We start from the raw sequence: 24,573 nt of genomic DNA, 5'->3' as shown, positions 1-24,573 counted from the left end.
TTATTTAGCAAATTTGAATAATTGTTAAAAGAATTATAATAGATAAAGAGATGAGAGAAGTTTGACATAAGAAAGATAGGGGATTGAAATTTATGGGAGAAAAAAATGGGAGAAAAAAAATGGGAGATAGAACTCACGTACTATCTCTTAATGTATGGGAGGAAAAATAGGAGATAGAAATAAATACTCCCCCTCATCCCATAAAAATAGATGATTTTTTTTTCAATCCCATAGAAATAATTGTCGATTGAAATTAATAGTGTATGTAGAGTGTGAGAGTAAATACGGAGTAACTTTCTTTTAAGTTGATTATTCTCTCTTCTGATATTTTAGAAAAAAAGTGTCATGATAGATATTTAATTTCTGATTAAACTTATTTCTACGGAAATTATTACTCCCATCGTATCAAAGTCATTTTGACACTTTGATTTTTCTGCACTCGTTTTATAAAATGATATAATAAATAGTAAAAGTAAGAGAGTCTTTTCTACATTATTCTCACTTATTTTATTATTTTTCCATTTTAACTATTTATTATATATTATATTTATAAAATGAGTGTAAAAAATTAAAATGACTCGTAGATGGAGGGAGTAATTGATAAATATATTAGCAGCTCAGTAATTCCATGAAAGGAGTTAGTTGTCGATTGCAATTATCAATTATGGCTTTCCAATCGAGCAGCGTAGAATAATCTTCTTCATGAACTTGCAACTTTCTTCCATGGACACTCTCCAAATTCCAATTCCATCTTTCCACTCGGAGCATGAATTGCCGCTGTAAATGTGGATTATCCGCTGAAGATGATTTCAAATTTGTGCTTCATGATGCGCTTGATTCTTCCGGCATCGATACGTCTCACGCGCCAGGGTCAATTTTATCTGCTTAAGTACATTTTTTCATGTGGTGTGTCTGCTTATTGATGAATGGAATAGTTTGTGAACTCAACTATTCCATCAATTTTACTGCGAAATTCGGTCATCTGCAACGATTATTCTAAGTAGGTCGTGATCAATACGGAAAGCTTTGTTATCGTTTATATCTAAATTTAATTAAATTCAGAATTTACAGTCTGGTCTTCTAAGTGTGCTTGCAGAATCAGAATGATATTATTGATTTCGTGTTGATTTTCATCACTCAAAATTCTGGAATCTGCAAGCAAGTTTTGTGTAATAGCTTCGCTGATGGCGGAAGAATGTCATGTTGTTGAATGTCATGTTGAAATTGATTACAGAATGTGTTGTGATTCTTGTTGAGGAATGCGGAATAATGTGAGTCAATGGTAGTGGTCATACAACTTGTTAAGAGAATTTACATTATGTACAGAATGGATGTGGCTGTTATACCAAAAGATTGATATTACCTCTTTTGTTAGTTAACCCTGCTGACAGTGGCACAAAAAGATAGTAATTTATTGAAAGTAGAAATATCTTTTGTGATTCCTTCTCCTTTGATTCAGTAGTTATTTTTATGTTTGTCTTGTGGGATCAATATTTAACTTTGTCTCTGTTGAACAGGCTGCAAGGGTAGGCTTTTGCTCGCAGATAAAAGACGTCTCTGACATTGAGAGAGGAACAAGTATCGCTATTAATAGAGGGGTTGATTTAGCCAGAGCAGCTCTTCATATAGCAGCTGAAGATGACTCCCTCATCTCACACTCTTCTGTTCCATTGCCAGTTGATGATTTCATTGAGAGATTAGATACCCTCTCTATCGGATTTTGCTCACCAGACAATTTTCTTGACTGTTTAGAATGATAACTATACCTCTGTTTCCATGCTCTCCCTTATATACTCAGAGATTCTACAGATTCTTCGCATGTTTGGTGTTCTGAATTTTGATGTTGAAATCTTCTTTCCCCGTGATTCACATAGTTCTCCCAGAGGGTATCTAAAACAAAAGATCAAAGAACCTGATCAATCACATATTATGACATCACAATCTTTACTAGTGGAGGTGATAATTTTGTTAATTGCTGTCTAGTTAAATATGGACCATATGATCCTTTACGGAAGGTCAGTTGTGGGCATCCTTCTGAACTTGTCCTGCATGATCTTTGACTAGACTGTGTTTGATGGTTGTGTTTGCTCCTTTTATATCTTGGTATTTGAAATCACATTGGAGAACCTCCTAGTCAGACCAAGTATGTAGGAGCCCCTGAGTAAATATTACAATTAATGTGTTTGTAGGCGTCCAACATTGTACTCCATTAGTTATGCTTCCATTTCACCTAGCTATGCCAGAATCCAGATGTCATTTTTATTATTTTGCTATGAAAAGAGCAAGCCTCACATGTTGAACTTTAAATCAAATCTAAGATATATTCACTGGGTAAATAACCTTATAATTTTGCATCTAAGACTCCAAGAATTCTGTTTATCCTTTTACATCTTTTAACACAGATTTAATAAAGTGAGTCGGCAACCAGTTTATTTATCATCAAATTTAATGATATGTGCTAAGGGAAAGAACAATTCCTTAATATACTCTTGAGATCTTGGAATTAAAGGGTTGGTGGTAACCTAATGTTGTTCCCATTTTGTGCAGATACTGAAAGATTTAAAGAATGCTTTCTGGCCATTTCAACTTGATCATGCTAGGAGTTCATTCCTAAGGGCCGCAGAAGCCACTGGTGCCAACAATGCTAATGAAGGGTAGTATATTATGTTTGGTTCATGAGATTGAATCTCACGACTTAATCATAGATGAATAATTATATGATAATGAGTCTAGACACTCTCCCTACAACTAAAAGTAGCTTGTGCATACCTTGTGTTGGTGAAAGTAGCTTTCCAGAGGTGCCCTTATTTCATTATCATTTTAACAATTTATGCCTTGTAACAGCATGTGAACGCCTTATTTTACTCAAGCATAATCCTAAGGAACTAAGAGACTATGCCGTACTCCTCTACCATTGTGGATATTACGAGGAAGCACTGTTCCTTAAGCATTACCAGAACACAAAGGTCTGCCTTGTCAATTCCAAAAATATGTACTCCCTCCGTCCCAAGATATTAGACTCGTATACCACTTTGGGGTGTCCCAACATACTTGAACCATTTCTATTTATGGTAAAAATCTACTTTATTACCAACTCCACTTACACCACTAAACAACACCTCTTAAATTCTTGTGTCAAAATAAATGAGTCTAATATCTTGGGACGGAGGGAGTACTTAGTTTTTTTTAGTTGAGTGACTCAATGTTGCATTTTATTTGCAGCAACAAACTGGTTCAGACACCAATGTCGAGGAAGAAGCCGTAAAGAAACTAGTAGTACGGTTGAACCTGATTTTGATGGGGGTTGGTTGGTCAAAACAACAGGAGCACAGAAATATCCTTTTCAAAAACTTTGAACCATGGTAATATCCAGGTCTTATTTCATTTTGCTAATGTTGTAGTAATATAATTTATACATATAGTATATATTCCCTTGTATAGTTGTATTTGTATAGCTGATGAGTTTATATTAGAGACACATATAAGAAATAGTTTTATGGGAATCCAGCCTCTATTTTTCTTGTTCTCCTCGTTATCTCCGTCTTATTTCCCCATTTCAGTTGACGAGTTGTAGATATGGCTGATTTGGTGAAAATTATCTAAATCGGTTAGAAAATAAATTTTCTACTTGAGCATCAAAATGACGTTAAAATGGCGCCAGTTTGATGCTGAAAGTATATTTTTGACTTTGTTTTGATGCTTAACCGAAAAATATATTTCCACATAATTTACAAATTAAATTAAATTATCCAAATTAACTTGAGTTTTCCACCTCAGTCTCCAGATTATTTCAAGTCAAATTATTTTTGCAATATTTCAAAGGTCAGACTATTTCTACATGGCCAAAGACAAGCCAAAAAATGTAATAAAGGTAAGCATTAATCAAAGTAAATGAAAAGTAAAAACTATTCCGAATTCTAAGTAGGAAACATGACGAGGTACTAATAATTGGTACTATGTTTCCTTGTATTGTATATTAACTCATTGTCGTTGTTGTGTACAAAGCTTATTTTGTGTAGTGGCCTTGGACCAAAAGAATTGGTACAAAAATGGTAGCTATAAATACAACAAGATGGATCCCATCAACCGTCTTCTGTAAAAACTCTGAATATGAAATCCCTGAAGCGTTTGGAGTATTGCTTGGGATCCACAGCTGAGATAGAGGTCGGGTCGAACTGGAATGACTTGTAGGCGTGCTCGAGCTTCTTGCTAATATCGTAGTCTTGCAGGATGTCAATGATGCCGAAAATGAGGACCACGTCGTAGTACTCCCCTGTCGGCTCTCCCACTAGCTGAGCCTCCCCATTATTTTTCCTTACTGTCAGCTCGGCTCGTGCAGGGATGTTGGCACCTAGTTTGAACGTTGTCGACCTGCCACAACCACTTGTCATTTTTTCTGTTAGGAATAAGAAGATTGATTTTGGGAAGCATCTTACTGGCTGCGGTCCGGTGATCCGTTGCCTAGAGGCGTTTGGGCACACATAATTAGGGGCTCCCCGGCATTGGTCAGGTCTTTGAAGTGAATGCCAACAAGAAGACTGTAATCCATGATTCTCTCTTGTTCAAGTAAGTCACAGTCTCTGTCTATTTGACTATGCACAACATAGATATTTCAGAATCAAACTAGATTCCTTAATTTAACACTAGTTTTGATTGATTGAATTATACCTGCAGAAATCTCTGAACCAAGACTTGTGCAAACGGAATATGAAGTTCAAATCGAGGTCCTTGAGGGTCATGGTTGGTTCAATCTCTGATTCGGGCTTGTCAGTTAGGCGGCCGTGGGAGGAGCCTTTCAGATCAAAGCGTCGGTGGATGGCATATTCCGTGCAAAACAAATTCCCAATGATCACGAATCGCACCTGTTTGAGTGAATCACATTATGAGAATGAATGGATGATATTAATATCAAAATGAATGTGTGTTCTTGTTGGTTACCTTCTTCTGTGCAGCGCCAGTCAACTTCACACAATGGAGACCATAGAATTTGGTGACAAGGGTGTTTTCAAAGGCGCGGACGTGCTTATAGTAATCTGAAAGCATTCTGATAAGCACCTGCTAAGCAACCATCTCCTATGTTATATCTTGTATGCTCAAGATTTGAAATTAATATAATAGATTTGAACTCACTTTTGCCTCTGACTTCTTCATGGTCTTGATCATGTATCTGTCATCGTTGGTCAAGTAGAAGAAGCTTCCACTTTTACCTGGCGAGGAGAGCTCCCGGAGGGCATCATTTCCACATATGGATATCATGTAATCAGCAGGATCCACCTTAAACAATTGCCGAAGCGCCCTGAAAGGAAATGAAAAACATACATCTGGTGTGACTCAAGCTTAACATCTAGAGAACACCATAACACTACCTCACCTGAAAACCAATGGACAATAGTCCTTCCATCTGAAATCACACGATTGGTGAGGCGGGGTGTGTTTGGATCCCGAAGGAGGGAACTTTGTCCATACTTTCTCCCTTGGATCAAAAGCCGAAGGTTTTAGATCAAGCGTTGTCGATGGAGCAGGTCTTCCCACAGCGTGCCTACAACAACATGAACTCAATTCAAATATATTTGAAACTGCATTCAAGAAATCTAAACTGTAGTGGCAACTTCACAGAAGACCAACATCATCCAAATCATTTTCTTTTCCTTGCACATTAGAAGGCAAATTACCTTATCCCTAACTGCAAATTCAACATGAGATCATAATTCTTATGCCCTTTGGATATAGTGTTCCCTTGCCTCTTGGTTGGCTTGATAACGATATGTGGCCTCCCGACCCCTCTAGCCACCGTATCCAAATCCTCAGCCCTCCTTGTCCCGGGGGACCCCTCCCCCAAATCCCTACCAGATTCAAAGCGAGCACTGCTCCCATCAAAACTATACTCAGAGCCTGCATTGCTTAACCCCCCACCATCCACAGAGCTCGCCCTCAAATTATTCACGGCAGAATTCCTTAGAACTTCCTCCCCATCACAAGGCCAGTTCAACATCTTCATACAAGGGTAGTCACCAATCTCCTCACCAGGATGGATCCTACAATCACTCAGATTCTCCAAATAAACTTCTTGAGGATCCCACTCAAAGCTACCCGAATGAGAACTCGATGGATAGTAAGTCCCACTCTGCTCACTTTGATCCTTACTCCACACCCCAGCATAGCAACTACCATCAACCCAACGGAAGGTCCCATTGCCCCAGGGCAACCCAGCCTCCCAACTACCTTCATATCTATTCCCATTAGCCCAAACCATGATTCCATTCCCATTCATTCTCCCCCTCCTCCAATGCCCCACGTACTGGTTCCCATTAATCCAGCTATACTTTCCCTTTCCATTAGGCAGGCCGCGACGCCAATGGCCCTCGTATTTATCCCCGTTGGAGTATTGACAAACGCCCTTACCGTGCCTGAGGTTGGATTGCCAAGCCCCAGTATACCTCTCATTAGAGGAGCCTACAAAAACGCCATCTCCCTCCATGAAGGCATTCTTGAATCCACCCTCGTAGGCGGCTCCAGAGGGCCAGGTGAACCGACCGTGGCCCATCATCCAGCCGTGGTGCCAGTCCCCCTCGTAGGTGCAACCGTCGGCCCAAGAGCATGTGCCATGGCCGTGGGGCCAGTTTTCCGACCATTGGCCAGAGAAGGTGTCGTGGTTGGGGAAGTCCTTGTCGACGTGGGGATGCTCATCGTCCACATGGGCAACTGACATTGCTGCAAATATGCTGTTGGCCCTCCTCTTCACCGTGCCTCGAGATTTCTTCAACTTCGCTTCCCACACTTTGACAATGCCACTCATCCTCCTCCTCCTTCCAACTTTTTCTCCACTCTCATCCTTCTCCTTTCTCACCCAAGATCATATTTGGTTTCTTTCAAGAATCTCACCTCTGATACATTATCAACACTCATTTTCTCCCCTCTATGATGAGATTGAATCTCTATGCATTTCCTCAAATTAGAGCATTTTCATAAGGGGATCATCAACATCCCCAGTTTTATTCTATGAACTTTTTTTCTTTTCTTTCCACTACTTATTTTTATGGAGATGATTGGCCTGTTTCCTTGTAAAAAAATCTCTTTATGAAACAGGAGATGTGTGATTATTTGACAAGAAAAACAAAAGACAAGAACAAATCATAAACATGCAACCTTTCTTCTACTTTTCTCTAAGGAGTTTACTATTTTTAAAAATTATGTTTCATCGTTTCTTTTTACTAAATAAAGCTTGGATTTTGAGACAGTTTTTTTGACGCCAAAGATTGAGCAAATACGATTGTTTTTCCTCTCCTGAATAGGCTCCTAAATCTTCTTGCGCACCTAACAAATGGAGGGATGCTAACGATAGTGGTCAGTTTGGACATTCTTATTTTAGTTTGCAATTTCATCTCAAAACTCATTTTAACATTATTATTTTCTAGAACATGATAAATGATTTTATGATGATGGCGGGTGTAATAGTAGCTAATAAATTTACGTGGATGCATTGGACTTATAATGGATCAAAATACTTTTTTTATTCCTACTAATCGATTTACAATTATTAAATTTTTAATATATTAATTATAAGTTCATGTTATTTCTTCATTTTGTTTGGATAACACTGAGTATACGTCGTTGATAACACATTGAATTCAGCATCTAGTGTCATACTAAATGGGAATTGGGTATCTTAAAATCAGAGATTTATTGTGGACTTTAATCCCATCCCTATAGTCGATTTGTGCACAAGATCTCTACTTAACCATTTGGTTAAATGATCGGCTAAATTGTTGTGAGTTCTCACAAACTCCACAGATATCACACCATCTGTAATAAGTTCACGAATCATGCTATGTCTAACATCTAAGTGTTTTGACTTTCCATTATACACTTGACTATATGCCTTAGTCAAGGTAGCTGCACTATCGCATCTGATAGATATAGATGATATCGGTTTAGGCCACAATGGAATTTCATATATTAAATTTCTTAGTCATTCAGCCTCTTTACCAGCTGCTGCTAATGCCACAAACTCTGATTCCATTGTTGAATTAGTGATACAAGTTTGTTTCTTTGATGCCCAACATATAGCACCACCTCCAAGAAGGAACACCCAACCACTTGTGGAAGAATGATCTTCCATTAGGTAATCCAACTTGCATCCGAATAACCTTCAAGAACATAAAGGAATCCAGAATAAGACAAACTATAATCCATGGTTCCTTTTAAGTATTTAAATACTCGATTCATTGCTTGCAATGGATTAAACTTGGATTGTGAGTATATCGACTCAATTTTCCAACTGCAAAGTTTATATCGGGTCTAGTACTAATCATGGCATACATGAGTGATCCAATAGCCTTTGAATATTCAAGCTGATTCACAGCAACTCCTTTATTACGCATGAGTTTTACACTAGGATCAAAAGGAGTCTTAACTGGAGAACAATCTTTGAAATAAAAATTTTCCAACACCTTCTCAATATAATGTGATTGAGAAATGGAAATTCCTTATTCTCCATGTGTGATCTTAATTCCAAGAATCACATCAGCCTTCCCCATGTCTTTCATCTCAAACTTAGATGACAAAAATTCCTTTGTTTTATCCACTTGATCTTTGTCAGTACCAAAGATCAACATGTCATTTACGTATAGGCAAATGATCACCCCTTTGCTAGTAGTGTCGAATTTGCTATATACACACTTGTCTGCTTGGTTTAATACAAAACCATTAGACAAAACCACGTCATCAAACTTTTGATGCCATTGCTTGGGGGCTTGCTTTAGTCCGTAAAGAGATTTAACCAATTTACAAACCTATGTTCATTACCAGGCATGATAAAGCCTTCTGGTTGTTTCATGTAAATCTCTTCATCTAATTCACATTCAAAAAGGTAGTCTTAACATCCATTTGGTGAATTATTAGATTATGTATAGCAGCAAGTGCTAACAATAATCTAATGGTGGAAATCCTTGCAACAAGAGCATATGTGTCAAAGAAATCAATTCCTTCCTTTTGTCTAAAGCCTTGGATAACCAATCTGGCTTTATATTTGTCTATGCTTCTATCCACCTTCAATTTTGTTTTGAAGATCCATTTACTATCCAAAGGTTCACACCCAGGTGGTAAATCAGTCAGTTTCCAAGTATTATTTTGGATTATAGAATCCATCTCATCTTGGATTGCATCTTTCCAAAATGCAGCATCCCTCGATGCCATAGCTTCTTTGTAGGTCCTTGGATCATCACTAATATTAAAACAATATTGATATTGAAAGTTAATTTCATTCCTTAATCCTTCTACTAAATACAATTGGAAATCATCACCAAAAGACTTAGCTTTTCTTGCTCTACTACTCCTCCTAACCTCAGGAGGTGTATTAGTCACTTTGTTAGTCACATCACAGTCACTAGAACTTGCAATCATGCCTCTAGGTTTAGGTAAAGATGTGAATCTATTCTCACTGCCAAAATCAGCATCTCTTGACTGAATAATAGAGTGCACGGATACGTATTCATTAGGTTATATTACATAGAACCTATAACAAACAGAATTATTAGGATAACCAAGAAATACACAATCTATACCTCTTTGACCTATAGTCTTTATTTTAGGGTCAATTAGTCTTACCACAACCCGACAACCCCAAACTCTGAGATAGCTCAGTTTTGGTGGTTTTTTATGCCAAAGTTCATAAGGGGTTATTTTGTTCCTTTTATTAGGAATTCTGTTCAATAAGTAACATGATGTTAACGTAGCCTCACCCCAAAATCCTTCACTTAGGCCAGAATAGCACAACATTGAATTAACCATTTCTTTCAACGTTCTATTCTTTCTTTCTGCTACACCATTTTGTTGTGGTGTATATGGAACAGTGGTCTGATGTACTATACCAGTAGATTTGAAATATACTTGATCATAATACTCACCTCCCCTATCAGTGCGAAGAACTTTAATCTTCACACTGTGATGAAGCTCTACACTTTCTTTGAATATTTTAAATTTATCAAGAGCTTCATTTTTTGAATGGCACAAATACACATTGCAATATCTAGTAGCATCATCATTAAAAGTAATTACATACTTTTTATTTCCAAGTGATGGAGTAGAATGAAAGTCACACAAATCACTATGTATAAGTTCTAATACCTTAGTATCTTTACTGATATGTTTATTGAAAAGTTGACGAGTAATCTTAGTTAACATGCAAGTTTTACACCTTTCATTATTCAACTCAAAAGCATGTATTAAACTCATTTTTGACATGTCTTTTTAATCTCTTGTAATGTACATGTCCTAATCTAGCATGCCACAATTCTGATTTACTAACATGATTACTGGAACTATTAGAAGTCATGCAAACAGAATTATTAACAAAAGAAACATCTAGATTCAACCTAAACACGCCACAAAGATAACCAAAGCAATAAAAGTACCATGTCTTGACAGAATATATTTATCACTTTCTAAAACTTGTTTATAACCACAATTTTTAATACAATACCAGACACCAAGTTTTTACGAATACCGGGTACATATACAACATTCTTTAACACTAAAGAGTTTTCGGAAGTAAACACTAGGCTAACAGTTCCTAATCCTTTGATTGGTTCAGTTGCAACGTTGCCCATCTTCAATGAAGATCCATATTCAATTGGTTTGAAATCTTTGAACCATTGACGATCCTTGCACACATGACACGTTGCACCCGAATCAACCCACCACGAGAGATCATCATCCTGCAAATAAAGTGCTTCAGAAATTATTGATGCATAATAATTTTCAACCGAATGATCATTAGGTACAGAAAACAAACCTGATTATTTTCCCGGATCCTTGGATCCACTTGTACCAGCTACGTTCTTTCCTTTACTTCCACCGTTTCCAGACTGGCAGTCCTTTTTGAAGTGCCCAGATTTACCGCACTTGCAACACATCAGTTTAGGCTTCTTATCCCCAGCCTTACTGTAGTTTCCTTGAAACTTTCGTTTCCCTTGAAACGATCTTTTCTCTTTCCCAGCCTTGGAGGATTCACCCTCTTCCACCATGTTCACAGAAGAACCAACCATTGTTTTCCCATTACCGACAGAGCCCTTTTCCATATCACGTATGGACTGTTCGATTTGGAAGTCACTTCCAATTTCGACCAGATTCAACTCCTCCTTCTTATGTTTCAGATTGTTTTTAAAATCTTTCCAGGAGGGTGGCAGTTTATCGATAATGCTAGAAACAGAAATGGATTCATCCATTTTCATATCATATTGGGAAAATTGTCCCAATATCCTCAACAATTCGTTATATTGTTCCATGACAGGCCTCGAATCAACCATTTTATAGTTAATAAAATTACCAACAAGAAATTTCTTGCTAGAGGCATCTTCTGCCATATATTTGGCTTCGAGGGAATCCCACAACTCTTTAGCAGACTCTACGTTTTGATATACATCAAATAGGGAATCAGACATACCATTTAAAATGTGACCACGGCATATGTAGTCGTCGTTCTCCCACTCCATCCGCCTCCTCGTCTGTTCCAGAGTTTCATTTTCAACAGCCTCTGGCATGGGAGTACTCAGAACATACATGACCTTCAGACCAGTTAACATGAAATGCATCTTCTTCTGCCAGCGTCTGAAATCTTGGCCAGCAAACTTATCCAACTTCGCAAAACCTTTCATTGCTTCCTTCGCCGTTTCCTTGTTCGACATTTTCAGAAAATTTTGATTTGATCTTTGTTAGGGAGATATTATCAAACGTGAACAAATCGGATATCGTGAAAGGCGTGAAACACTTTCAGATCAAATCAATTGGTGGTTCTACCAATATTTGATCGGATACAATTCAGGTTTTGAAGAATTCGTATGTCGATTCTGTGATCCTTTTCGAACCAGATGATGATCAATAAAAAGAGGTTGAAAGTGAAACGTTGCATCCCTTCAATATCAAAACTGTTTTTAACAGTTTTCTGGCGGGAAAATGAATTGCAGAATAGTCCTTCAACTTTCGGAAATTACGTTTTCGGATGAATTTTCTGTACAACAACTTTAATGGAAATAAAAAATTTCCAAGCTGACCTGTCAGCTCGACCCCAACCAGGGGCTCTACCCCTTGGACCCCGCTACTCGGGGGGCGCTGCCTCCGAACCCCGTCTAATCATAACGAATTCAAATAAGTGTACACTATGCACTTTCAACTTATTTGATATCTCATTATGATCATATTGATCAATCAAGTTAATCCAATTACACTAAAATATCCAACATTTTTATGATGTTTATACTAAAATATCCAACATTTTTATGATGTCTGTGAAAGTGTAAAATTTTTGTAATCCTATACCTTGGTAGGTTGGACAAAGGGTAATTGATTTGCGAGAAGTACTAATACTATTGTCGAATAAAATCTTATCTAGAGAGGACTTGAGTTGGAGATATCCCCTCACAAATTAAAAGTTTTTAGTGTCGTTTGACATTATAAAAAATACTTATTTTATTTGCATTAAGATGTGTAAGTTATAAATTAAAGTCTTATTTAATTATAGACAAAATTATTATATATATATATATATATATAGGATTGTGATCAAGATAGAACCATTCTTAAACGTAGAACAAATGCCAAACGGAGGTCGTTAGATCTTTTAATCCAATGGTGTTGATTTGCACAACAACTTCCCATTACAACCAAAATTATTATTAATGGGTGAATGCAGATAAGTGAAAAAATAAAGCATGCATGGACTCTTCTTCGTTTCATTCATTCTTCCATCAACATGTGAGTTTTTTCACATGTTGAGTCCGGAATGTCGTGAAAACATAGTCTAATATGTATGATTTTTAATCTTGACCGTCATTTTTTCCCCATCCAATGAATAAAATATGTAGAGTTCTAGGTTCTACACTTAAGAATGGTTCTATCTTTAACGCAACCCTATATATATATATATAGGATTGTATTCAAATCCTTTTTCACTAATAAATCCTATATCCTTCTAAATATCAACCGTGGATTTGCACTGATCGGATGGTTTACATATTAAACTGAAACATTAAAATTTACCTAATGTTTAACGTGTAGAGGGCAGAATAGGGAATAACAATTGGAGTTAGTTATGGTAGGCTCCATGATTTCCTCCCTTTACGATTTCTTCACTTGCTCAAATTAATTTCTGCAGATTTTCGTCCAATTCTGTCCCCATTACTGTGGGTGTATTGTTTGCGTCGACCACACTGCGACAAATTATCCTTTCATAGATTCAAGCGCACACAGATTTTGATTCTTCAAGTTTGTTCGATTATCAATGGAAGAAGGTATTTCATCCGGTTTTCCCCATGTTTATTAATTTCCGTTTTTTGCAATTTTTAGTCGAAAATCAGTCGCACTACCAGTTGTGTGTAGATCATGAAATTTGTGTTTGATGTTGGTGTGCCTTTTTACTGTTTTATCGAAATATGATGCACGGTTTATGGTTATGTGGTGGCAACGGTGCATACGTACTACTAGGTTTGTTATTTCGCCACACTCACAGCGTTGCAATTGATTTTTTTCAGTCATCACTGTGTGGATTTATCGGATATACGTTCACGTGTCCTCGTCGTTAATATTTATTGTTGATTGTGTCGTAGCGATCGGTGTTCTGCCAAATAAGATACGAGGTAAATAAGATACGGCGTCCTTAGTTTATGTATCGATTTTTTTAATATCAATCAACATATGTCCGTTAAGTCGCCTTTTGTTGTGCAAATCCGAGTAATCGCTTATTTGTAATGGTATGCGGTCGCTGATCTATATGATCTATTTTGTTTTGATTAAATTGATGATTCTAATATGTAGGTGACAAGTTCAGTGGGTGAGGCGTATCAGAAAGCAAGTGGAGTTGAAGAAGGTGGGAAGGTGGTGTTGGCAAAAACAAAAGCAAGGGAAGTGAAGGTAAAAAGAAATACACCATGTTCAGAGTTTATTTGTTGGGACTGGAATTCTCTTCCCATTTGCTTAGTTTCTCCAGTGCCAAAGAGACAATCTACTATTGAATGCAGTGCACTCACGAAGTCACATGCACTGTCTGCAGAGAATAGCGCGTAGGTAGTTTTTTTACTGATGCACATAATGAACAAATTGTATAGTGTAATGCATAGTTTAGTTTCTGTAATGCATTATTTGTGATATGTAATGAACATGTATCCCAGACACGTTTAATATAAGTTGTGTCGTGTTTCAATGTTTCGCGCACGTTTCTTGTTTTCCCTAAGGGTTTAACAAGCCTAGGGGCTAGGGTGTAATATGTTCATAGTCTAAAAAATATTTTCCAAATACACGAGCTGCATTAATTCGTGTGGGTTGCACATAATGTATATTTTGTATAGTATAATGCGTTGTTTAGTTTCTATAATGCATTATTTGTGATATGTAATGAACATTTATCCTGACCCGTTTAATTTAAGTTGTGTCGTGTGTCATTGTTTGGCGAACGTTTCTTGTTTTCCCTAAGGGTTTGACAAGCCTAGGGGCTAGGGTGTAGTATGTTCTAAGTCTAAGAAACGTTGTCGAAATACACGAGCTTGAGTAATTCGTCTGGGGTTGCACATGCATAGAGCTTAGGCATTTTTTAAAACATATATACATAATGTACATATTATGTAATGTAATGCGTAGTTTTAGTTTCTGTAATGCATTATTTGTGGTATGTAATGAACATTTATGTGACATCCATAACCCGAAACATGCATTACGTTGCATATTAATATATTTTATTATCATTGTGTATTATATTGCATTAGATATACATTAAATAGATTATTGGAAGGTTTCAAAGATGTATATATACGTATATTACATGCATGCAAGTAGATATGTAGTGCGTATATGTATATGTTATGTTAACTATTAAGTTTAATTCAAATAAATAAATAGTACATGCAAAATAGAATTGTAACGTGTGTGCGCCTGAAATATTAATATAGAAATGAAATAATGATAGGTGTCACAATAGTAGGTGTATTTGTGTACAATTTTCTTAATCATCACTTTTCTAATTTAAAAGAAAAAAAACATGTAAGGTCGGCTATTATATTTTAATACATATTAGATAGATCACATCAAGTAAGTCGGCTTATACCGATAAATATATTTACGTGATGTATTAAAAAGAAGAGGAAGAAGATGGAGTGCAGAGAGTATAAGATCATAGTTTGAGCTTATGTAGTTAGGATCAAGGAACGTAGATCGGGAATCAAGAGCTAGTGTTCGATCAGATTACCTATCGTGATAAGGTGTGTATAAATCACACTTTTAGTTTTACATGTGTTATGTGGTTGATTGTTATATGTTGAATTGGAATGAATTATTGGATTATATGGTGTGAAATTAATATGATTATGTGTTATTTGATATAGATGGTGGAATATGATATGGATATGTGATCGGTGCAATGGATATGATGTTGTAAATGAATTTTATGATAGAAATATGTAATTGATGTTTTACATATGGTATTGAAAGTACATGAATCATGTGATTAAAGATGATCTGTGACAGCCCTGTACTGGATCTGAAATTACAGAGGGACCTATGGGTCCAAATATAGAGGGACCTATGAGTCCAAATACAGAGGGACCTATGAGTCCAAATCATAATGGGACCTACGGGTCAATCATAGAGGAATCCCGGGCAGATTTCAGGCTTGACTGTTACAGAATAATAAACTAAACAAAGTGGCATGTGCATATGTATATGAATTTGGATTGAATATTTGCTGGTTATTGCTATATATTTTGGTTTAAGAATATGGCTGACTATTGGACTGTGGAATTAAAGGTAAGGTTTATATATACTGAGTTGTGGCTCATATAAACCACTAAATTTTTCAGGAATAAGATAGCAGTAAAGTTTTGACTGACATGGGTCATAGGAACGCCACGTGTTATCAGGTTCGGCGGCTGACGCATATTGGCAACCTTCTCCTCCTCATCATTTTGCATGTAGATAATTGTATATTATATAGAGTGGTGAGAGGGTTCCACTACTTTACAGAATATTTTGAAATATGTGTCGGATAAGTGTTGGTTTGAACTTATATAATATGAGTGTTCTATGAATTAGACACGTGTATTGATTGATTTTATTATAAGTGATTTATTTATTATAAGAGTATACGTCAGAGGGGTTGAGGTGTGACAATTTATCCTTACCCGTTTAGTTTAGGTTGTGCCGTGTTTCGATGCTTGATGCACATTTCTTGTTTTTCCTAAGGGTTTGACAAGCCTAGGGGCTAGGGTGTAGTATGTTCTAAGTCTAAAAAATGGTGTCCAAATACACGAGCTGCAGTAATTCATCTCGGGTTGCACATGCATAGAGCTTAGGCATTTTTTAAAACAGATATACATAATGTACATATTATGTAGTGTAATGCGTAGTTTTAGTTTCTTTAATGCATTATTTGTGACATGTAATGCACATTTATCCTGCCCCATTTCATTTAAGGTGTGCCGTGTTAACAAGCCCAAGGGCTAGGGTCTAGTGCGTACAACAACAACCAAGTGATGCATAAAACAAGATAAATATTGCATTCAAATAACCAAATAATGTACAGAATCACTCAAATAATGAACATACAAATATTGCCTTCATTCTATGACTCATGTACAACAGCAATCTAATGATGCGTAAAACATGATATATAATGCATAGAAATAGCTAAATAATGTACAAATATTGCATTCACTGTTAGACTCATTTACAAATTCCGTGAGGGCTTCCTTCTGTCGTGGCGTTAAACTCTTTATACAATTCAGAAACTCGGTAGGGGTTCATCGACAATACAGATAGTCAACATTCCTACCCCTTGGTTTCCTATCCCCCGTCTCTTCTGGGGCTGTACTAGTCCCGGCATCTGATACTCGCTCCCGGAATTTCTGGGCAATTCCTACTGGCAGTATATCATCGACCGCATCGTCGATGTCCAATATTAGTTGCTTTGTTGCTGTACAACATAAAGAATAATAACATACAATTAGTTACATAATGTACAAACTGAATACAATAATGTGGACAGTTATACTACATTCACTTATACACTCTTGTACGGAAGCATCAAAATAATGCCTAAAAACTGATACATAATGCAACATAATAATCAAATAATGTTCAGAATAAATCAACAAATGCACCATGAATATTGCAATCACCCGGATATGTTCAACAACAGTCACATAAAGCATAAACCATGATAAATAATGCACTAAAATAACTAAATAATGTACAGATCCGGTCAAGTAATGAACATACAAATATTCCATTCACTCTTTGACACATGTACAACAGCAGTCACATGATGCATAAAACAGTATAAATAATGCATTCAAATAGCCAAATAATGAACAGAATCACTCAAGTAATTAACATATAAAAATATTCCATTCACTCTTTGACACATGTACAACAACAGTCACATGATGCATAAAACAGTATAAATAATGCATAGAAATAGCTACATAATGTACAGATTCAGACTAGTTATGAACATAAAAATATTCCATTCACTATTTAACCCATGTACAACAACAGGCATTTGATGCATGAAACATGTATATAATGCATAGAAATTGTTAAAAAAATGCACAACTTCAACCTAATAATGCATAACATTAACACAATAATGTACATTTAGAAAAAAAACATTCAGCCTTCGCTCATACTACAATAATGTACCACACCAACCAATTAATGCAACAATACAACAGAAATAATGCAAAGTCTAACCTAAATAATGTACGCAAAAATCTTATTTTTCAAATAATGCAATCACATAAGCAAATAATGCAATCACATAGTGAAATAATGCAATCATAACACAAACATGATGCATCATACAAGATATATATATAGGTAACAACTTAACCATCCAAATAATGCAACCTCATAATCAAATAATGCAATTATAACACAACCATGATGAATCATACAAGATATTTACTTAACCAACAAACTTATTTTATTAATGACAAATACACCTCTGGATCCACTATCCACAGTGACCACCAGCTGATTTAGAATTCATCTACCGTTGCATAAAATGAATTTAGACAGACAGATAATGCATATGTATTAACAAATAATGCACTCCCACGTATATTACCGGTACTTTTTAACAATTAAAAACACCATTTAAATGATGCATAATACAAGATATTTTGATGCATAAAACAATCAAATGATGTGCAGATCCAAAAGCGTAATGATTTGTCTAATATAGCATATTTTGTGACACTAATGTCCACTGACATACAAACAATGGAAACATCAAGTATATTAATGCACACAATCACGGAAATAAGGTACAAAATCGACTAAATCATGTAGGATCAAATTTAAAATATGTGAAGCAGAAAAACAGAGCCAATAATCGAACAGAAACTCACCCTCATTCTGTGTTTGTTGTGAGTTGGTAGGTCTACCTCTTTTAGTCATTATAAAATCTGCGAGTAACAGCAAACAATCAAAAAACTACAAAATTTTAACAACAAATAGTCGCGGATTTGATGGTAATCGGTTGAATCTTGGTGTGGGTGATTTATTTCGGTTGGCCATTGGGAAAACGATTGTTGAAAATCGATAAAAAAAAAACGACCAAGCCCTACCTGCTGTTGTAATGCACTGAAATCTTGTTCAAATCGGGAAGGGATATTTGAAATCAAGGGAACCAGCGGTGAATCTCCGAGAAATCGTCGCGATTTTGCGTTGGCGGCGGCTAGGGTTTTTACTAGATTTGGAAAATGAGAAGACGCTTGTTGAGAGAGAATCGGGAGCGAGATTGTGAGTAAATGCGTGTGATGATAGATGTGAGTAAATGCGTGTGATGAAAGTGGTGGAAGATCCCGCTAAATTTTCGCCCAATTCGTTTTCTGCGGTTTTGATTACACAAATTGACTAAATCACCCCCATGATGCACCAAATTGGTCAAATAATGAAGCGCGGGATGATAAATATGCTATTAATCTAGAACATCCATCCTCCTGATCCAACGACCGAGATTGCGAAGAAACTTAAATATAAGGGGTGAAAAGGAGTTTAACACTACCCTATATATATATTCAAGAAAAAAATTCTTATTTGCAAACTTATTCAGTTTTACAAATGATCTTAATCTTGTTCGAAACAAAACTATTACTCAATAAAATATTTAAAACGATATTGTTTTTGATATTGATTGCAATATCGTTTTGATTTAGTCAGAATCCTAATCCTGACAAATTGACTTTAATGTCAAAAATCATGATTTTTTCACTAAATTTTCACTTTCGTACGAAAATATGAAATTTTGGGTAAAATTTGTTATTTTAGAGATAGATTGTGTGATAATAGTAAAGAAAATTGCGTAGAGTAAATGTAGAGATATTGTGATAATACTGCGAATAGATGTAGAGATATGGTGATAGTAGTAAAGTAAATGCAGAGATATTGATAAATAGTAAAGCAAAGTTGCATATAAATGCAGAGATACTGATAATATTAAAGCAAAGTTGCATAAAGTTTTAAAGATATTATAGACAATTAAAGAAAGAAAGTAGATTAGAGAGGAAAAAGGAATTAAAAGCAATGGATTGTGAAATGATTTGGTTTTTAAATAAGAGTGTGTTCTACTGCTACAGTGGAATCTCACATCACTCTCCATTCCTCATGTATTTGTATGTAGTGTGTGTGTGTCTCATGTTGGTTTGTAATTTTTGGTGATAATCTATTATTTGTAGAGAGTTTGGTTTTGGACTAATTAAGGGAGAGAGTTTAGTTAATTTTTTTCCTTTGTATGAATGAAACACTCCAATTCTTGTTGACTAAATTCTTGAATCAACAAGACTGAATTGTTTTTGATATTTATGTGTTGAAACAATATGAGGAAACCACCAGCCTTTTTCATGGCACTCTTGTCTATTGGGAGTTTCCTCTTCACCTATAATTTTGTGTCAATAGTTGTAACATCTAATGAGAAGCATAATAAATTTGTCTTGGATCCTTTGGTTGAGATGCCAGATCATGTGAAAAGATCGAGGAATCATCGACGACCTTTTCATGTCGCCCTGACAGCCACGGATACGCCTTACAGCAAATGGCAGTGCCGTATAATGTACTACTGGTACAACAAGAAGAAGGATCTTCCCGGATCAAACATGGGAAAGCTCACCAGAATCCTTCATTCCCGGGGTCCAGACAACCTCATGGATGAGATTCCCACTGTTGTGGTTGATCCTCTACCCCCGGGTTTGGACCGGGTGAGACAACTCTTTCTCACTTAAATCGCGCCTTTGAATTGTGCATCGAGTTAGTTGAAAATGTCATGTTATGTGTCCAGGGCTATGTTGTCTTAAATAGGCCTTGGGCTTTCGTGCAATGGCTGGAGAAGTTTACGATTGAAGAAGAGTGAGTCTGCTCTCTCTTGAAAGGCATGGACTAGTTTTTGAGTTTGAAGAAAATCCTCATTTTCTGTAGCTGCTGCAGATATATAATGATGGCAGAGCCTGATCACATATTTCTAAAACCGCTGCCTAATTTGGCTTACGGGGATTATCCTGTAGCGTTCCCGTTTTTCTATATCAAACCGGTGGAAAATGAGAAGCTCATTCGTAAGTTCTTCCCTGAGGCGATGGGGCCAGTGTCGAATGTTGATCCCATAGGAAACTCTCCTGTTATAATTAAGAAGGTTGAATATATGTGCTTTCTTTGTTGCTTGAATCTTGCTTGTCAAATTGGGCTAATTAATGATGTTGACATACACCAGGATTTGCTGATGGAAATTGCACCAACCTGGTTGAACGTCTCGTTGAAAATGAAAAACGATCCTGAGACGGATCGTAAGTTTGGATGGGTGTTGGAAATGTGAGCACATTTTTGAAGCATCAACTGACTGTGTAGTGTGTCAAGCTTGTTTAGCGTCTTTTCTAACGTTTCATTGTCGAACGAAAGGTATGGGTATGCTGTGGCCTCAGCTCTTCACGGGGTGCAGCATATTCTTCGGAATGACTTCATTTTGCAGGTTTTGCTCCTCATCCAGAATTTTTTATGTAGTAAGTATTATTATGGCTAACTTTGTTATCAGTTCAAAATTGAAATGGTATTTGCATTCTTGATTTCAGCCTCCTTATGACATGGAAACACAAACCAAGTTTATTCTTCATTACACTTATGCATGTGACTTCAACTTGAAGGTAAAGTATGATGAGGAAATTGTGAACTCTTTTGATCATACTCGATTCTCATAAGACGACAATGTTATCTATTTCGGGTTGACAATTGATCTCCCATCATGTGTTGAATGTTCAGGGAGAGTTAATTTACCCAAAAGTTGGGGAGTGGCGTTTTGATAAGCGAGCGTATCTTGATGCACCTCCGCCTCAGAATCTGCCATTGCCTCCTCGCGGTGTCCCTGAAAGTGTGGTACGTTGTCACAGCATAGCATCAATAATTTTTATGATGCTGTTATTATGTAGAAATGTTCAAGTAGTCTGATCTGATATATAGTTTTGTTTCCACGAACTTGATCAGCTGAAAAATCACGCGTTTTTCTTTGGTTCATGGGCGGATGCGACAGGCTAATCGCACTCTAAATGCTGTCGTTGCAAATGTTTAAAACTGTATCTGTCAGTTGTGGTCTGGTTTTAGGCCACGACCAAGAAGGTATTCAATGTCCCGATTGCTCACTTGAACCTCGTTCGTCTATGCAGGTCACTCTTGTAAGGTTGGTGAACGAAGCGACCGCTAAGCTTCCCAATTGGCAAACAACAGAAGAAGTTATTGGGGGAAATTGATATCACAAAGGGTAATGTATACTTAGGAAAAAACCAGGTTTAGGAGTTGTGGTCTGTGTAAGGCCTTTGCTCTTCTCCACATTTCTTTTTACAGTTTCAAATCAGGTAGTTATATATAGATTTTTCATTTGGCCAGGTAATTTTTTAGTAAACTGCAAAAAAAAGGTTGCATTTTTTGATACCTCATGAAAAAATATTATTACCGGAATGAATAAAGATATAATCCCCTTTGAGACACTTTTGCACTTTTATTTTGCAGTAAGATTTACTTTGGCACATCTCTTTGCATTTACTATTAGTTATCTTTTCTCTTATTTCTCCAAATTTTTGTCACCTTTATTTAATTTTTGTCTCTCATATTTGCATCTCTCCAATCAAAGCAAAGCCAAATAACTGAATAAGTATAGTAGAAAATTTTGGGAGAATGAATCATTCAGTATGATATCGATATGGTATTTTGTCATACCGCAATTTTCGGTACGATATGCGATATGACGTTCTCGGTATGGTATACCGTACCGATCCACCCCTAAGAATGATTGCATCGAAATTGCTCAATGCTTATGATTTTCAAATTTTCAATCGATTCCGAATTTAGAAGCAGAAGTATACAAATTAGAAAAGAAATTGAATTAGTCAAATACAATTCCAGTTAAATACACAAACCACATCTCACGAGCTGAAAAAGAAGCCCACAAATACCAAAGAAACAGCAGAATTACATTAAATTTCCACAGCCATTAATCAATTAACCATCCACGCATGAAAACATATGCAAAACCTTAAATAAGGTGGTGTTGTCTACACATATATAAAATGGGAGTTTTAGAGATATTTACAAGAATGTCATTTTAGGAGGAAAATTATATTAATCTAATTAAAACTGTTTTTAATGAATTTGTAGAGTTTCAGTTATTCACGGATATTATTCAGGCAATCTTATGAAATTTAAAAAAAAATCTCATCATTATGTGTTAAAGTTCCAGCCAACCGTTTCAGATTTAAATGTAATTCATGGCTTAACCAATCTTAAAGAATTCAAGAAGACAATGACAAATAGATCGTTCATTTTTTTCCCTCAATGTTTGACATAATTACAACAAAAATAACGCCCAGCATCAATGTGCATTTTAATGCACAATATTATTATTCACCCCATACGTTTATAATTTATCTTTAATCTATAATTAAATCGTAGGGAGTGAGAGAGGTGCCTATTAGTCTGGAAATTAAGGCAAAAAAACGAATCCCCTCTTTCATTCTACCAAAATATTAAAGACTCCTCAAACTCATTTATTCAATTAAACCATTTTTTAATTATAACAACAATCAGAAAAGAGAAGAGTCAGGACATTTGAATTGAAAAGACTCTTAATTAAATACATTCATATTACCACCCAACAATATATAATCAAAGATGTACACATTCTCACCATCTAACTGAACCTTCGATTCTCAGAATTGCATTCTCGCCTCTGCCGCTGCCTCCACTATCGCCACCAACTGAACTGCTCGAAGATTTGATGGCGAAAATTTGCAGAGGCGCCGCTAGAGGAAGAAAGAAGAAAGACGCTATGGCGGAGAAGATGAAATTTTATTGATGTTTGGCTTATTTGTTGGTCATGATGAGTATATTTTAAAGTTAAGAGTTTATTATTTAGGTTTCGAGGTTTGGGTTTTTAGTGTACAAGGTCACTATATTGCAATGAAATGAAGCTCGACTAGGAAGTGTCTCACCAGTGTAATCTTATATTATAGCTTTTGATAAACAATATCTTAAATCTCATTAGAAGAAGTGGTAATTATACATTCTTTAGTTTTTTTTGTTTTGTGTGATGTAAATTTGATTTATTTTTTAGTCTCACGGTCAGAGTCATTTTTCCATTTTACAAAAATAATATACATTATTATTTTCCAATTTTTCCATTTTACAAAAATAATGTTCAATATTATTTTCCACGTATTTATATTTTAGCTGAATTCATTTTTCAATTTTAAATGCAAAACGATTAATTCATATTTACGATTAAAGATAAAATGTAAAATGTGTGATTAAAGTGCCTCTAAGGCCACCCGCAACGCGTCCGCCGGTGGCTCGTCCCACCGAGACGAGACGGCGGCGAGACGCGTTGTAGCGCCCCGTCTCGTCCCGGTCTTGCCGAGACGCCCATCCCACCGAGACGTCTCGCGGGCTGGCTCGCCATGCGCCTGCGCCACATGGCGCGAGCTGGCGCCACGCGTGATGCCCACTCGCCTGCCCACGAGTGGGCTTCGTCACACTGACGCAATAAATCATTTTTTTAAAAAATATTCCAATTTAATAAAAAAATTTAAAAAAATGAAAACGGTAATATTACTGTTTTTATTTTTTTATTTTATTTATTTTTATTTTTTTACTCTATAAATACTCCTATTTCATCCTTATTACACACACAAACACACATCTATTCTTCCCAAATCATCTCTATTTCCTCTCAAATTTTCATCTAACCTCTCCAATTTTCATCACAAAATGTCCGGCGATGGATACGAGGGCGGCTCCGGCGGGTTTGACATCAACGTGTTTGGCGAGTGGGGGCATGCACAATTTCTTGGGTGGTTCCGGTTCCGGTTTCAATTCGGTTCGTCGATGCCGGGCACCCAGAGCTCGTCGACGCCGGCGGGGTACCAACCACCCCATTTTGATGTCGATGCATACGCTCGTCCCTCTGCCCCCGAGGTATTCGTAGGGATTATCCAAATTCGGGAGGATTATTCAGATGAACCCATTCAGAGAAGGAAGACGAGGCGGTGGAAGCTC

At 36.4% G+C, this 24,573-nt stretch overlaps 3 protein-coding genes across 7 annotated transcripts; 2 read left to right on the top strand and 1 right to left on the bottom strand.

Annotated features, from left to right (window-relative positions):
- Positions 1–625: 625 nt before the first annotated feature.
- On the top strand, positions 626–4,079 carry LOC121789608. Of its 5 annotated transcripts, none has more exons than XM_042188029.1 (7): positions 626–870; positions 1,518–1,956; positions 2,548–2,654; positions 2,845–2,966; positions 3,223–3,362; positions 3,778–3,871; positions 4,006–4,078. In XM_042188029.1, exons 3-7 carry the CDS (start codon positions 2,642–2,644, stop codon positions 4,054–4,056), a joined length of 420 nt encoding a protein of 139 aa, XP_042043963.1. In that variant the 5' UTR covers positions 626–870; positions 1,518–1,956; positions 2,548–2,641; the 3' UTR covers positions 4,057–4,078. The 5 variants fall into 5 exon arrangements, 4 of the variants coding, with proteins under 4 accessions (XP_042043963.1, XP_042043962.1, XP_042043959.1 ...); XM_042188028.1 differs by having other exon boundaries at positions 1,518–2,015; XM_042188025.1 differs by having other exon boundaries at positions 2,548–2,966.
- Positions 4,080–4,280: 201 nt separating this feature from the next.
- LOC121789607 (phosphatidylinositol 4-phosphate 5-kinase 6-like) lies at positions 4,281–7,029 on the bottom strand. The gene is made up of 6 exons (XM_042188024.1): positions 5,673–7,029; positions 5,372–5,539; positions 5,131–5,296; positions 4,939–5,058; positions 4,669–4,862; positions 4,281–4,592 (listed from the first exon to the last, which is right to left on the bottom strand). Exons 1-6 carry the CDS (start codon positions 6,794–6,796, stop codon positions 4,433–4,435), a joined length of 1,932 nt encoding a protein of 643 aa, XP_042043958.1. The 5' UTR covers positions 6,797–7,029; the 3' UTR covers positions 4,281–4,432.
- A 12,833-nt stretch (positions 7,030–19,862) lies between these two features.
- On the top strand, positions 19,863–21,901 carry LOC121789609 (hydroxyproline O-arabinosyltransferase RDN2-like). Its single transcript, XM_042188030.1, has 8 exons — positions 19,863–20,240; positions 20,321–20,388; positions 20,467–20,668; positions 20,747–20,844; positions 20,932–21,001; positions 21,102–21,173; positions 21,289–21,402; positions 21,690–21,901. The coding sequence occupies exons 1-8, from the start codon at positions 19,863–19,865 to the stop codon at positions 21,771–21,773; spliced, it is 1,086 nt and encodes a 361-aa protein (XP_042043964.1). The 3' UTR covers positions 21,774–21,901.
- Positions 21,902–24,573: the final 2,672 nt, after the last annotated feature.

Source organism: Salvia splendens, unplaced genomic scaffold, assembly GCF_004379255.2.
Source record: "Salvia splendens isolate huo1 unplaced genomic scaffold, SspV2 ctg290, whole genome shotgun sequence".
In the NCBI taxonomy this organism is placed as follows: Eukaryota; Viridiplantae; Streptophyta; class Magnoliopsida; order Lamiales; family Lamiaceae; genus Salvia; species Salvia splendens.
The sequence above is the reverse complement of the archived record's forward strand: the minus strand, read 5'-3'. Positions and strand labels throughout refer to the sequence as shown.

Coding starts and splice junctions, on each gene's coding strand:
- LOC121789609 (XM_042188030.1), top strand. CDS start 19,863: ATGAGGAAACCACCAGCCTTTTTCATGGCACTCTTGTCTATTGGGAGT. Junction 20,241..20,320: donor TACCCCCGGGTTTGGACCGG/GTGAGACAACTC, acceptor TTATGTGTCCAG/GGCTATGTTGTCTTAAATAG. Junction 21,002..21,101: donor GGAATGACTTCATTTTGCAG/GTTTTGCTCCTC, acceptor TCTTGATTTCAG/CCTCCTTATGACATGGAAAC.
- LOC121789608 (XM_042188025.1), top strand. CDS start 2,706: ATGAATAATTATATGATAATGAGTCTAGACACTCTCCCTACAACTAAA. Junction 2,967..3,222: donor AGCATTACCAGAACACAAAG/GTCTGCCTTGTC, acceptor TTTTATTTGCAG/CAACAAACTGGTTCAGACAC. Junction 3,872..4,005: donor AGCCAAAAAATGTAATAAAG/GTAAGCATTAAT, acceptor TTGTGTACAAAG/CTTATTTTGTGTAGTGGCCT.
- LOC121789607 (XM_042188024.1), bottom strand. CDS start 6,796: ATGAGTGGCATTGTCAAAGTGTGGGAAGCGAAGTTGAAGAAATCTCGA. Junction 5,297..5,371: donor TATTGTCCATTGGTTTTCAG/GTGAGGTAGTGT, acceptor ATTTCCTTTCAG/GGCGCTTCGGCAATTGTTTA. Junction 4,863..4,938: donor CTGGCGCTGCACAGAAGAAG/GTAACCAACAAG, acceptor TCACTCAAACAG/GTGCGATTCGTGATCATTGG.